General features: G+C 39.0%; 1 protein-coding gene across 7 annotated transcripts in view; it reads right to left on the bottom strand.

Annotated features, from left to right (window-relative positions):
- Positions 1-525: 525 nt before the first annotated feature.
- The window catches only part of EPB41L5 (erythrocyte membrane protein band 4.1 like 5), a 146,524-nt gene continuing 132,427 nt past the window's right edge, over positions 526-14,622 (bottom strand). For 3 of the 7 annotated variants that reach the window (XM_082689836.1, XM_082689839.1, XM_082689833.1), the window contains 4 exons: positions 13,088-13,162; positions 10,811-10,852; positions 10,323-10,453; positions 526-5,303 (listed from right to left, as the gene is read on the bottom strand). In XM_082689836.1, the coding sequence (XP_082545962.1) occupies positions 5,237-5,303; positions 10,323-10,453; positions 10,811-10,852; positions 13,088-13,162 (315 nt within the window). In that variant the 3' untranslated portion in view covers positions 526-5,236. The remainder of the gene's footprint in view (positions 5,304-10,322; positions 10,454-10,810; positions 10,853-13,087; positions 13,163-14,622) is intronic. The other 4 variants (XM_082689837.1, XM_082689838.1, XM_082689834.1 and 1 more) reach the window with 3 other exon arrangements.

Consider the following 14,622-nt stretch of genomic DNA (forward strand, 5'->3'; position numbering starts at 1 on the left):
CCATCTATTTTCCAGGTGGGAGGGGAAGGGGAGCAGGAAACAGGCTGTTCCCAGAAACCTTGCTGACCTCCTGTGTTGTGTATGACTCTGTCCAGAAGCAATGTTCTTCACAGGGATGGTATGACGGAGGACAGCTACTACTCTCTACCAGACACTGCACCACAGGCAATACACCATCCCATCCCAGACAAAGAAACGGAGGTGCAGGTTTGTTAAGCAATTTATTCAAGGTCTCCTGGTACTGAGTAGTAGAGCTATGTTTCTGCTGTGCCACGCTGCTCCTGGGAACAACCACTCTGCCTTCTAGGATATGCTGGGAATGACCAATGAGGTTTTTTAAACTTTGAAAATGCCTCTACTTCCAAATTTGTACCACACATACCAAAACGGACACTGAAAACTGGTGCTGCTTCTGATCATGGCTTCCACTTGGTCTCTTGTGTTCTTATTAATAGCAACTCTGACCTAACATAAGTGCAGATATTACACTTCCAAGAAACTGAAAACAGTTCATAAGAACATAAATGTTTCACAAAAGCTTTATTTGTGGTTGCATCTACAGTTCTCATGTCAGTATATAGACAGTCAGTTCAGTGCAGTGCTTCTAATATAAGTCATATAAAACTGTGGAACACAATGAAGAATAGTGCACTTGATATAAAAATAAATTACACTTTAAAAGCTACTGCAGAGCGTCACACATATAAAAAGTAAACAAAATAGTTAGTGAGGTCCTTTCAACTATCATATCCAGAAAAGAAAATACACTCACAAAAATAAGAAGAGCAAGGGGTCTGTACTAAAACACCTCCCTGATAAAAAGAAATTCTGGGAAGTGACTGAATCATTGTTTCAAGCAGCATGATGAAGAGACTCGCGTATCCTACCTTAGAACTGGAAATAATTACAGCTCTACCAATATGCTAACACAGCAAACAGAGTTTGGCTCAGGACAAATTTCTATAATCCAAACAAACTTCCTCATCTCACTGAAGGCTGACAGATAGGAAAAGATTCCAACTTTCTTCTGATCATTGAAAACCCAGAGTGTTTACATTTTTGAGAGGAAATAGGGACAAATAATAAAGAAATACACCTTCTTCGGTCTGCAGAAGATTCCAGGCTTCGAAGCAACTGAAAGGCTGAGGGCAAGACTGATTAGAAATTGGTGAGGCCTCCCAAACACTCTCAGAGCTGGGAGACCCAGGACTGTACCTTGTCTGTGTGCAAATGAGGATGGCAACGTCTAGAAATGTCAGGTGCCTCCACGTGACAGCTGCTGTTGCAGAACCTATGTGAGTACTCCTCTGCCTCCCAGGGAGCCACGCTGCCACACCACCAAGTGTGGACTTGGGAGTTGGCACCTGTCTTTGTAAATGCACCGAGTGGAGCACAGCCAGCCCATGCGCGTACTATTGTCTGTCCACTTGTGTGCTTCGGCAGTGCAGCTGAGCCATGAAGTACTAACTGTCTCTACTCTTCACAGAAAACCTTTGCTCATCCCTGCTCTAAGTGAGAAGACAAGAGCTTTGCTTCTCAAGACCCTTACTTACAGAAAAAAATGGAAGATTTTTCTCAGTGTAAGTGATGCCAAATAATTCTGCTCTAACAGAGTCTCTGATGTGACCCCTGAGCTTTCATTCTGGAGCTTTTGCAAGAGAAGACAGGGGTGCTGGTTTTAGCCAGAATTGGGAAGCATAAGAGAACAAGCAGTCAAGATGCAAGCAACCACCCAAGAGCTTTCACCCTTAACTGCCCACAGAGCATCTGTGATTGTGCAAAAACAGATAAAGGTGAAGATAAACAGTAGGCTGGAAGAAATATTTTTAAACAGAATTTTTCTTAAAACAATATAAACTTTTTAGGAAAGCTGTTAATGGTATGTCTAAATTTATCAAGACCAAAGGAACCCAGTTATTGCTTTGTTCAGCAGTGTTTCTCAAAGGGCAGGCATGGAAGAACAATGAGCCCCTCCAGAGTATACGAAGGTGATACTACCAACAACAGTTAAGAAGTAGGATCTCATTTATCATTTCACAAGTTTAAAAGAAGAGTCAAGGGCAGAAAGCTGAAACCTACCACTCTTATTTTAAACCATCATGCCAATTGTTCCTTCCCCTACCCAGGCTATCAAACAGCCTGATTTGAGGTTCCTCTCCTTTCCGCGCCCCCAAGGCCTGTAGCAGATGCTGACCACGTGGCACTGTACTAAGTGTTCCTGGGGCAGAGCACACGGGGAGCCGTGACACAGGGGCAGCAGCACCAACCTAGTCCTTGCAAGCCCCACAGACCCACGAGGCCTGGCAAGACAACAAAAGAAGCCCTGCCACTCTCTCAGCACCAGCCTCGAATCTGCTCCCAGTCACAAGTTCCATCATCACTGATCCTAATGAGTTACCACAGGCAAATCTGGTACTGGAAAATCTGGGAAGAAAGTAACCACAGAGCAGCTGAGCCTGTGGCTAAAAGCCTTCTGTTATTTGTTGCCAATCTGGCTCAGTTATCTCAGCTATAAATCACCTCCAAACTACCTTCAAACGGAATAATGCGAACAGCTTTCTAGCTGGAGCCCTCAAATCAACTATTGTTCTTGTTCTCTTTTCAAACGAGTTCTCATTACTTCTGACTCAATTAAATGTTGCCAATATTTCTTTTTAGCTACACTTACTAAGGTGCATGGGAACCTCACTCTAGAGAAAAACTTCCTGTCCAACTAGCTGTCGTTTCCAACAGCCAGTAAGGTTCTTTCATCTCATCTGAGGATCAGAACTTTAGTTAATCAGATGATTCTCGGATGTGCAGGTGGGTTTTAATCTTTGTAGGGGAGGACTATGCCCTGAAGGTCAACAGCTGGTCATGCCACCAGAGCTGTCCCTCCTCCCACTTTGATGTAACCGACCTGCCTTCTTATGCACTATTATCTCAAATCTCACTCTGCTCACATTCTTTACTGACGCACATATATCAACTTCTCTCTCATCACAGGGACAGACTTTTCCCATCCCTCTCAGACACATTCACCAGATATCCTGAGCCTTGCCATTCTCTCCCCTCCACTCTCAGATGAGCAAGAACAGGATCAGTGTGACAGCAGCTCTGGGGAAGGCACCAGCAGCAGTCATGACAGGGAAGTTATACATGACCGGTATCTAAACTGCGAGGGCTAATTCATCATTAAAATATTAATTTCCATGTTCACCAGTTTGTGTCAGGACAAAAGACAAAATTTCCTCCTTTTAGCCTGAGATTAAAGTAAATTTTAAGAAAGTCCTTTTCAATATGCCAACTGGCAAGAATATGGGTACCCAAAGACACAAAGATTATAGAATATATTCAGGAACTTATTCTTAAGTTGTAAAAAGTTTAAAATAAGGATGGTGCTGCCTCCTAAACTGGACGGGAAGTTTAGGCCTTCCAAGCTAGTAATACCTTAGCTGCTCTGTGGTTAGATGCACAACTTCAACCTTCCAGTACATCTAGAATTGTCAGCACCCTGAAAATTTGGATGTCCAGTCCCGCATGTTTTGGGTCAGGCCCCTGGTCAAGTCCTTGGTTCTGCGTGAGAAAATTTGTTTTACAATTAAGAATTGGCAAGAGTTCCACCAATGAAATTCACAAGCTCGGCACAATGGCTAAGGGGAAGCAGCCAGCAAGAAGTGCCAATTTTCTTTCCTTCAGCAAAGTTGTTCTGTGCAAAAGTGGTTTCCAAACTCTACAGCTCCCTGGGAAACAGCACAAGATTAAAATTCCTGAGCTTTCCAGACACTAATGTGTGTTTGCCTAGCACATGACTATGCTACAGGGAACACAGGACAGTCCAAACCATGGAGTTTTAAGTATCACACAACTGGATGTTCTCTTGTGCTGAGCAACATAAATTAACACCCAGTTATATACATAATACAGGGCATAAAACTAAACATCAAATTCGAGGTGGTATGGTTTGACACCAATCCTTGATCACAGGGATTAACAACAATGATACCAATATGGTTTCTACCTCATCCTCATTTCCAACAGCAACTGCAGTTTACCTCCTGCATTCTGAATTTTTAAAGCTAAAACAAGTGTTCTTCTGGAAGTCAGGATGGCAGGAGGTTATTTTTATACTCTTCTTCATTTTCTATATGCAAATGTGCTACTTTTACATACATACAGATTTTTTTTTATACCCGAAGTGATTAGGAATTAGAGACCTTTTAAAATTAACACAAAATTCCTAATGTAAGGTGAGATACCAGTTCTTACAGTATGCTAAGTACAGTTTCAGAATAGGTGTTCAAGAAACAAAACCCCCTCAACTCCCAATTGCCTATTTCTGTCTTGGTATTTTGGTTTAGTTTAGTTTAGTTTAGTTTATAAATTCTAAACTGATTCAGCTTATATTAAAAGGAAATGAAGTCTATATCCAAATCAGTGCCAGTGTGGAGAAGTGACTGTTGTCTCCATCCAGCTGAAAAGTTAGAGAGTATGTGTGTGGTGCATGTGAGGGCTTCCTGTGGGGAAGCAAGGCTTAAAAACAAAACAAAAAAAAAAAAAACCAACAAACCAGGATGCAAAATATGCACAACTGATTTCTCTGTATTCTTCTCAAGGTTTAGCTAACCTTAACGTAAACTTAGGAGTACTAAGATAGCCAGTAAGAAGCCAAAAGTATAGGAGACACCTGAAAACCTTCTGTACTCTAAACTTCTCTTAGTACTGTAGTAATTATAAACACTGAGGCCTCAAACTACCTACAAGGTGTCCTCATTAATTTCCTAAACTCCTGATTTCCAGTACTGCATGGATAAGGGGAACTTCGCTTACAGGCATTCAGATCAAGGATACTCATCCTGATACTAGAGAGAGAAATAACATTCAAAAGGCTATTACTGACTACCAGAGACAGCCTGGTTATGGAGGGGTTATGAACAATTATAACCACTAGATGGAGCCAAGAGTTCGAAGAAACAACAGGGAAAAATAATTGCCTTGTTTCAGAATATACAACTTAAATACAATTATAGAGAGTAAAGACCAGATGCCCTCATTTGGGCAAATATGTAGTGTAATTAAACCCTTCCAGCTGGACGGAAAATGTTTTTCATTGAGTTGAAGTCAAATTTGGGTGAGCTTTTTTACTCACAACTAAGGACAAGCTCCTGAATTTGAACATTCCAACAGAAATGGATTCAAGGACGGACAGCTGCAGAGCGCTGAATATTCCAGTTACAGGTGAGAAGGAGCCAGTCCCTCAGAGCTCAGTTGTCAGTAAACACTTTTGCTTCAAGACTGTTTCTTCCGCCAATGTTGGAAGAGAGCTGAAAGGAAGAAAGAAGGAATAATTATTCAGTGAAACCACTGGGGTGGGAGCAATGTGCATTTCTTCACCAGTGCTAAGTGGAGCACGTTGAGAGTAAATTACAGACCTAAATGACTATGCAACACCTAATTTACCAATGAGATATTTACAGAAGGGAATTTTCTAGATAAATGATACTTATTTCATCTTGCAATGAAATCTAAAAGATATCAATTTCCCCTACTGCCTTGAATAAAACATACCAAACACTTAATCATTTCTTAATGTCAGGGTTATTATTATGAATGGCAAGAACAGTACCGTGGTGAGCATGACAGTAAATCTGCTCAAGATATACCAAGGTCAGTGGGAACACTGTTCTGTGCTTTACACAGATAGTCCCAGATGGCTGTGGCTGAGTTCCCACCTAGTTAATCTGCTTTGTCAGAGTTATGTGAAAAATAAAAGGATGTGGGCTTTGCATGAGCACCCAAGAGTCTCTGCCATAGCTGAAGAGCATGAACGGAGGCAAAGATGTAATATCATCTATCTTGGTTTCATTAAAACTTAATATCAAAATATGTAGTACAAAGGACAGAATTTAACATGTCAAAACTACGAACAAGCTTGATAGTTGAAACAGCCGTCATGTGTAACAGCCCTCTCCATTTCTACTACATGGAGACAAATACTTTTTCAACAGTTGTTTTTTGTTTTTGTTTTTGTTTCTGGCATTTTCTTTCACTTTTCTGTATCTCTGTTTCTTCAAGTGTTGTCTCTGGGATTTGTTATAAATGCAAATCCTTGGGCACCACCCCAGACAAACTGAATAGTAGGCTCTGAGGATGGGACCCAGTAAGCTGTGTTTGTTTTAAAGATTTATTTATTTAAGAAAGCGCATGCACAGTGCATGTGCATGAGTGAGAGAGGCAGAGGGAGAGGGAGAAAGAATCTCAAGAAGACTCAGCCACTGAGTGCTAAGTGTGGAGCCCAATGCTGAGCTCAGGCTCATAATTCTGAGATCACGACCTGAGCTGAAACCAAGAGTTGGATCCTCAACCAACTGCACCACCCAGGACCCCCTAAGCTGTGTTTTAACAAGCCCTCCAGGTGATTCTGATGTACAACTAGCAAAAGTCCAGGGGCCTATTTCCATAGTGACTTCCTGCCATGGACTATAAAAGCTTACCATTCTTAGAGCCCACTCACCAGCTCCCCAATCCTTCCTTCCTACCTTTTCAACACAGTTAAATGAACAATTTTCATGATGTTAATATTCAGTGTTTGTTGTAATTATGCAAATATTTTCACAACTGATATAAGCATATTATAGTTTTTCTTATATAATTTGCTCTTCCTGGATTGAAGAACTGCTTCCTTTTTTTCACTGTTTGTTCCATTTTCTGTACTTATTTCTAATTTGTCCTTAAGCTTGCAGCTAGAACCATGGACCTCACCATAGTACATTCAGACGTGTAATTTAACTTTTCAAAAACTGGGGTAGACCACATATTTGTGTTTTTTTCTTGGCAATATCCTTCTTGGAACTCTGTACCCCTTCTTCAAATCTGTACAGAATTGTTCCTAGACCGGTGGGGAAGCTGCTGCCTCAAAACTTTCTTCTACCTTCCTCCTGGTCAGTTCCTATACCTGTTTCCTGGGTCCTGTGTCTTCCTCCTTGGATAATCACCTTGTTTTAATGAAACACATCCTCTAGTAGGTAAATGCCTGAATAAAACCGCATGGGAAGTATATATTTTAGAGAAACTCCAGGTCTACTCATTCTAATCTCACACTTACCTGACAGTCTGGACATCTAGATAAAAAATAATTTTCCTCCAGAATTATGAAGGCATTGTTCCATTAACTTCCTGCTTTCAGAGAAGTATGCGTTCATTCTGATTACCAATCCTTTCATGTAATCTTTTTTACCTCCCTCTCTGAAGACTTGCATATCCTTTCTTAACTCTGATATTCTGAAATTTTATGATGGTCCTTGGCGTTGGCTATTTTCATTCTTTGTGCTAGGTACTCAGGCCCACTCAATCTAAAAACTCAAGTACTTTTTGGTGCCTGGGTACCTCAGTCGTTTAAGTGTTTGCCTTGGCTCAGGTCATGATGTCGGGATCCTGGGATCAGGCCCATATTAGGCTCCCTACTCAATGGGGAGTCTGCTTTTCCCTCTCCCCCAGCTCATGCTCTGTCTCTCAAATAAATAAAATCTTAACAAAACAAAACAAAACTGAAGTACTTCTGAGAAATCTCAATTCCTCTGACAATCTTATTTATTCTTCTTTCTGGTTTTTCAATAATTCATATATATTGGGCTGCCTGGACCAATTCTCCATTCTCTTCTGTCCCAGTTTTCATCTTATTCTTCTACTTTTTTGGGAGATTTCCTCAACCTTATCTTCCACACATTCCTTGGATTTTACTCTTAACATGGTTAATAATTTCTAAGAACACTGAGGATTCTGTTTCTTTCCTTTTTCATTTCCTGTTAGTGTTGCAGGGATACAGCATCTCCTCTCTCATAAAACTATCACTTGGGAAGTTTCTGATGCTCATGTTCCCTTCTGTCCTCCCTGCTTCTTTTTCAGCTTACTGGTTTCAGGTTTTCCTCACCCTTCTGGAAATCTTTGGCTCTCTTCACACTTATGAGGAAAGCACCTATTCATATTTAAAAGTGAAGCACTGGACTACACTGGACTACATACCAGAGAAACTCATGGGCTTGTGGTAGTTGCAGAGGACTCCACAAAACTGTGTCTAGACTTTAGACCCACAGAAAAGGAGATTATAAATGTGTGTTGTTTTAAGATGCTAAATATGTGACAATTAGCTACACAACAAACTAATAAACATAATTATGTTTACACAATTATCTATATTGCTATTTATGTAGTTGACTATTAATGGGGTTTTGGAAAGTTTTCAGCTTGGGCTATTATGAATACAGCTGCTATAAACATTCTTTTACATGTCCTCTGAGAGACATTTATTTATATTTCTACTGGTATGTATATAATAGAATCACTAAGTCACTGGGTATGTTCAGCTTTAGTAGATACCGCCAAACCTATTTCCAACATGGTTATTCCAATTTAAAAAGTTCCAGTTGTCCCATACCTTCACCAACACTTGATACTAGGTGACTTTTTCACTTCAGCAATTCTGGTAATAGACAGTGGTCATTACATGGTGGTTTGAATTTGTATTCCTCAATGACTAGTCAAGTTGTACACTGTCATGTATGCTAATTGACCACCTGGATAACCCCTTCTGAATTGCCTTTTCAAGTCTTGCCAATTTTTCTATTTATTTGTTTTTTTCTTATTGATTTATAAGAGATTTATATATTCTAAACATATAAAAGATTCTTTCCTTTGGCAAAGAAAGATAGATGGAGATCAATGGGGAGGAGGGAGGAAGTGCAAGTATTTTCTCTCTCTGGCTTCCCTTTTTGAGATCTTGAAATCATTTCTTTTAGTGAACAGAAGTTCTTGATATAATCCAAGTTATTGATTTTTTTCCCATTATTTAAGCTTTTGACCTGTTTAAAAAATATTTCCTGATCTCCAGAATGTTTGCTTATATTTTCTTCTAAAAGCTTTATTATCTGATGTTTCACATTTAGATCTGCAATCAATCTAGAATGGATTTTTGTGTATGGTCTGAGGTTGGGTCAAAATTCATCTTTTCCCATGTGGGTATTTAATTTGTCCAGCTGATTTACTAAAAAGCCATCCTTTCCCCGAGAACCACACCATCCCTTTTTCACAAATCAGGTAACTGTTTATGGGTGAGTTTGTTTCTAGACCCTATTCTATTCCCCAGATTCATTTATCTTTTTTTTTTTTTTAAGTATGATTGACATTTAACATTATATTAGTTTCAGGTGCACTACTTCTACCTGTCCTTTTTGATCTCTTTAATTCCTCTATGACTATTTTGTTCTGGGAAGAAATGTCGACAATCTCTTCTTTCATCTGTAATTTTTAATTTAGAAGTCCTAAGAACTCATATTTTGTTGTGTAAACTCAATTACAAAGCATTATCGCCTGGTTCTTTGCACATAATCTTTATTTTTACAGTGGCAATTACTAGGCATATAAATGGTTAGAAAAATAACCTATTAAAACTGTACACAGTGCTATTTGACAACTATATATGAATTCCCTATGGCAAATCCCATGCCTCTTTTGTTCACTGCTATCTTCAGTGCTGCCAAACCAGATAATATCAATGCCTGGTACATAACAGACATTCAATAAGTGTTTGCTGAGTGAGTGATTATATTACTTTGAAGACTGTGAAGATAAGAGAACAACTTTAAAATGAAACTATCAATTCCTCTCAAGTTAATCAGCTCAAACAATTTTTCTAATTAATGAGGACATTTCTTCTTTAATTAGGAAAGCATCTACTTCGACTGACCTACGCTCTCAACACCAGGAGGATGTGAGAAACAGGAAAAGTCTGAGGTGAGAATGAAGGCAGCTGTACATCTTTTGCAAAATATATACAGTTTGGGTCCTAACAATGAAGAGTTGAAGAACTACACGCCAGACAAAAGGTTTTTTTGAGTCTAGCTTCTGTTTGTGGCAAGCAATATGCTGAAATGAACTTGTAACAGGTATTGGTAAAAGGTGTCTCACTCAGAGCCCTCATCTTGGGAATCTCCAACCTCACTCTTACCTGTAACTCTTCACCTTATAGATGGACAACGTAATAGTAAAAAATGAAAGGAAAAGACATAAATGAGTTTTAATATAAATTTTTAAAGATAAGCCTGTTAATATGTTAACATTTATGAAGACTTCATAAAAATATATAAGGGTTACCTCATGATTTTGTAGAAAATTGTTATAGACAAGAAAAGAGAAAAAACACTATTCTAAATAGGGAAAAAATTTATCCAGTTTCAATTAAGTTCAGTTAAAGAAGAACTGATATTACTGCTATAAATATATTAATTTTATTATTTTTTCCTCCTAACAGATGCCTAAGAATTGCAATGGAGAAATAATTTCCTCACCTGGTCACAGCATCCACCAAGAATGGTGCTGGGGGAGAAATCAGCGAGATCACTTCTCTGTTACCATGTCCCTCCTTCCCTGCCAAGGGTGGTCCACTTCCTGCCAGTCCACTGGAAAGAACACCACTCTGCTGAGGGAGACAGACACACCTGAGCAGAGGTGACAACACCGGCTCGGGCATCAGCAGTTCAGCTCCAAGCTACCTTCCCTAATGATTATGGTAATAAATAAGAGGATTTTGATGGTCATGGGCTGTTTTGGTTTGTTTTTTAACATACTCCACCTTAGAATTTTATTTTCGTTTTCATCAGCAGCATTAAGCCTTTATAAACAGAAACACTAAATCACTAGTTTGAAGCCATTAAGTTCAGTAAACAGAACTTTGGGAATGAACGCACATTTTTAAGGAAAAACAAGATTCTGGTAATCCTTTAGGCCTTACTCTGAAAGGGTAACTGAATAAAAACTGCAAATATCATTAACTTACTGGTACAATCCACCGTGGTGTGATCATGGATGTTGAAGATACCTAAAATAAATTTTATATATGTGTTTACTTTTAGGGAAGACTTGTTTTCATAATCATGCTCACTATGTTTTCTTCTCCGGAATGCACTGTAGAGGGAGACAGTTCTTAATGGCTCCCTGAGGTGACATGCACTTTGAATCCAAGATCCTCTTCTACAACACAGATGTCATACTCACCACTTAAGAAACTGTTATAATTTTAAGAATCTCTTTAATTTAAAAATGTTCTACTTCAAGAAAGCTACTACTACTTTCAGTTCCATATTAATAGGACTTCCCCCACCCCCAAACCCAGCACCCAGTTTAACATTTTATTTTCTGACATTTCAGTTCATTATAAATAATCATAGCCTTCTTGGTAGCATCCTGAACAATGTATTGGGACTAATCCAAATGAAGAGCACAAAGAAAGTACATAGAAAAAAAAATCTGTTTATATACAGGTCATTCTCTAATTATCATTCATGCATATAGAAACACTCATATTGCTCCTGACTAATTGGGAAGGACCTAGAAATAATGAGAATAGTAAAGTATAGAACTTATATTGGGGGTGTTATAATGACAAAGTTTAAGAATAGAAACAGAAGTCTTGAATGAGAAAAATATTGTAGTCTTAGCTAAGAACACAAATTATTATAAATATATCAATTCTTTCCCCAAATAAACTTATGCATTTAATGCATTTACAAATAAAAATCCAAAGGATTTTTGGAGGGGTGGCACCAGAAAAAGTTATTCTAAAAATCTTCTGAAAGAATTAAGAAGCAAAAATTTAAAAACAGCTACATAAAATGCTTGGCAGGCCTTACTCTGTATCAAAATCAATAAAAAAGCTAAAGTTATTAGTAGAGTGTTGTATTTCTAATAACAGAGAAATCTATTAAGTGCAACAGAAAGGAGAGTCAAATATGCAGAATCTAAAATATGTGATATTCTAGATTTTGATTTAAAACAAAAGCAGCATTCTAAATTTGCAGGAAAGGGAAAACGTATCAGTGATATAAAAAAGTTGTTTAGGGGCGCCTGGGTGGCTCAGTGGTTTAAAGCCTCTGCCTTTGGCTCAGGTCATGGTCCCAGAGTCCTGGGATCGAGTCCCACATCTAGCTCTCTGCTCAACAGAGTGCCTGCTTCCCCTGCCCCTGCCTGCCTCTCTGCCTACTTGTGATCTCTGACTTTCATATAAATAAAATCTTTAAAAAATAAAAAAAATTAAAAAGTCGTTTAATCAATGATTTTCATCACCGTTTCCACTTACGATAGAGTGCAACATGGAATAAGGTTCTGAGTTAGGCCCCAGGAAGTCCTTCTCTGGGCTTTAGGCCATCTTGCATTAATCTCTGAAGTTACTTCTTTTATCTTTATAAAGGATTATCATGGCTCAACACTGACACTATCCCTTTTGTCTTCTGCCTGCTCACTTTTCCAGACTTATGATCCTTATCATTTGGTAAATTTTCTATTTACTGATCTGAGCTAGTGGTTACCAAAAGGTGGTTCCCAGACCACATCTGCATTACCAGGAACGTGTTAGAAATGCAACTTCTCAGGCCTTAACTACCAACACCCCCCCCCCCACCACCACCACCACCAAATCACAAAATCTGAAGGTGGAGCCTGGCAATCCGTGTTTTAATACACTCTCTAGGTGATTCTGACACACACCCAAGTTTAAAAACTAATTATCTAAGCAAACATTCAGGTCAGAGAAAGTACCATCTGTACTTCCAAGTCTTCAAAATGACATCTGGTTGCCACAGCAATTCTTGTCATATTACTCATAACACACTGAATTTGTACATCCTTCATCTCAACTGTACAGTAAGTCTCTGGAGGGAAAGCATTGTTTCTTATTTGTATTATAATTTGGTCACAGTACCCAACACACACTCTCCTATACTGCAGTAACAAGCCATACTTTCAGTGCCAACCACTCTTATGCTCTATGTCCTTATTGTTTCAAATTCTTTATCTTTATCTCCATATACTTCCTTACGTTACTTAATACAGTGTTGGATTACAAACAGGCTTACAGTAACATGTGGTTACTAAACAGTGACACATAAATTTAAACTGGTGAAATTTTAATAGAAAGGCAAGGCTAAGTGGTTACTGAAATATGACCTCTTAAATGAACAGTTTTACTATGTGGTTAAAAAGGCAAAAATTGGAATGTAGCAGGAGTATTTTTCAAAATAGAAATTCCTTTCCAACTTGCTGTTTTAAAGCCATTTACCTGAGGGGGGACTGTGTGGTCCATTAGATTCTCAGTTAGAGATAAAAGCAAGACATCCAATTCATCTGTGGCATCCTATGAATGATAAAATATTTATAGCTGTTAATATTTATAGCTGTTAAATGACTCATTAATCATCAAACTAAATTTTTTCCATATCCTCTCAACTTATAATTCTGACCCAGCCTTTGTTGGTGTTAACCTTTAAACAAACAGGGATGGATACTCGGAATCATGGTTATTATAGTGATTCCACTTTGCTTGGAGGGGAACCTAGACCAAAACGAGAAGTTGAGAAAGATAGTGTTATGGGGGGTACCTGGCTCAGTCAGTTAAGTGTCTGCCTTCAGTTTTGGTTATGATCTCAGGATCCTGGGACCGAGTCCCACACTGAGCTCCCTGCTCGGTGGCGAGTCTGCTTCTCCCTCTGCCTCTGGCCCTCTGCCCAACTTATGCCCTCTTTCTCTCAAATAAATAAAATCTTAAAAAAAAAACAAAAAGCAGTGTTATGGGAATTTTCATAGTGCTACTCTTTTTGGTGAGACAAAACTCAGGTAGGGTTAAGACTACTCTGGCTTGGGGTGCCTAGGTGGCTCATTCGGTTAAGTGTCTGTCTGCCTTCAGCTCAGGTCATGATCCCAAGGTCCTGGGATGGAGCCCCACATCAGGCTCCCTGCTCCGTGGGAAGCCCTGCTTCTCCCTCTCCCTCCAACTGCTGCTCCCCCTTGCTTGTGTTCTCTCTCTCCCTCTCTGTCAAATAAATAATAAATAAAATCTTAAAAAAAAAAAAAAAAAAAAGACTGTTCTGCCTCTTAGCTCTTAGACTGGAAGAGAGAGATAAAAGTTTCAGCACAGGAGACAGTAAGTAAAGAAGATGCCTAAATTCCGAAGACCTTTTTATCCAGAGGTACTGGTACTTCACTGTTTGAAACAGAGTACAATATGAACTTCCCCCATAAATATTAATCAATACTTTTTTTTTTTTTAAGATTTTATTTATTTATTTGACAGAGAGAGATCACAAGTAGGCAGAGAGGCAGGCAGAGAGAGAGAGAGGAGGAAGCAGGCTCCCTGCTGAGCAGAGAGCCCGATGTGGGACTCGATCCCAGGACCCTGAGATCATGACCTGAGCCGAAGGCAGCGGCTTAACCCACTGAGCCACCCAAGCGCCCCTAATCAATACTTTTTAAATAGTATTTGAAGCACCTAACGGAAGATGGGTCTCTGTATTACAGAAAAAGAAAGAGAGAGAGAGAGAGAGAGAGAAAGAAGGTAAGTCGGTAGGAATAATTTAAAGATAATAAAGATAAAATTCCAAACTGGAAATAGGAAAAGTAAGTATCTAGGGTGTAGTAAACATAACAAAAAAGGCCCTTCATTTATACAGTCCTATTTCCATCTATCTGTCTTCAGGCTGTGGTCAATCTCCTATTTATGTCTCAACATTCCACTTAATTTTAATCCCAGGTAGGAAAAAATTGTTCTAAAAAAAAAAAATTGTCTCTCCCTTCTCACATCTCTCTCCTCTTCTGCCA

The sequence above is a fragment of the Mustela nivalis genome (genome assembly GCF_964662115.1).
Source record: "Mustela nivalis genome assembly, chromosome: 11".
Lineage (NCBI taxonomy): Eukaryota > Metazoa > Chordata > Mammalia > Carnivora > Mustelidae > Mustela > Mustela nivalis.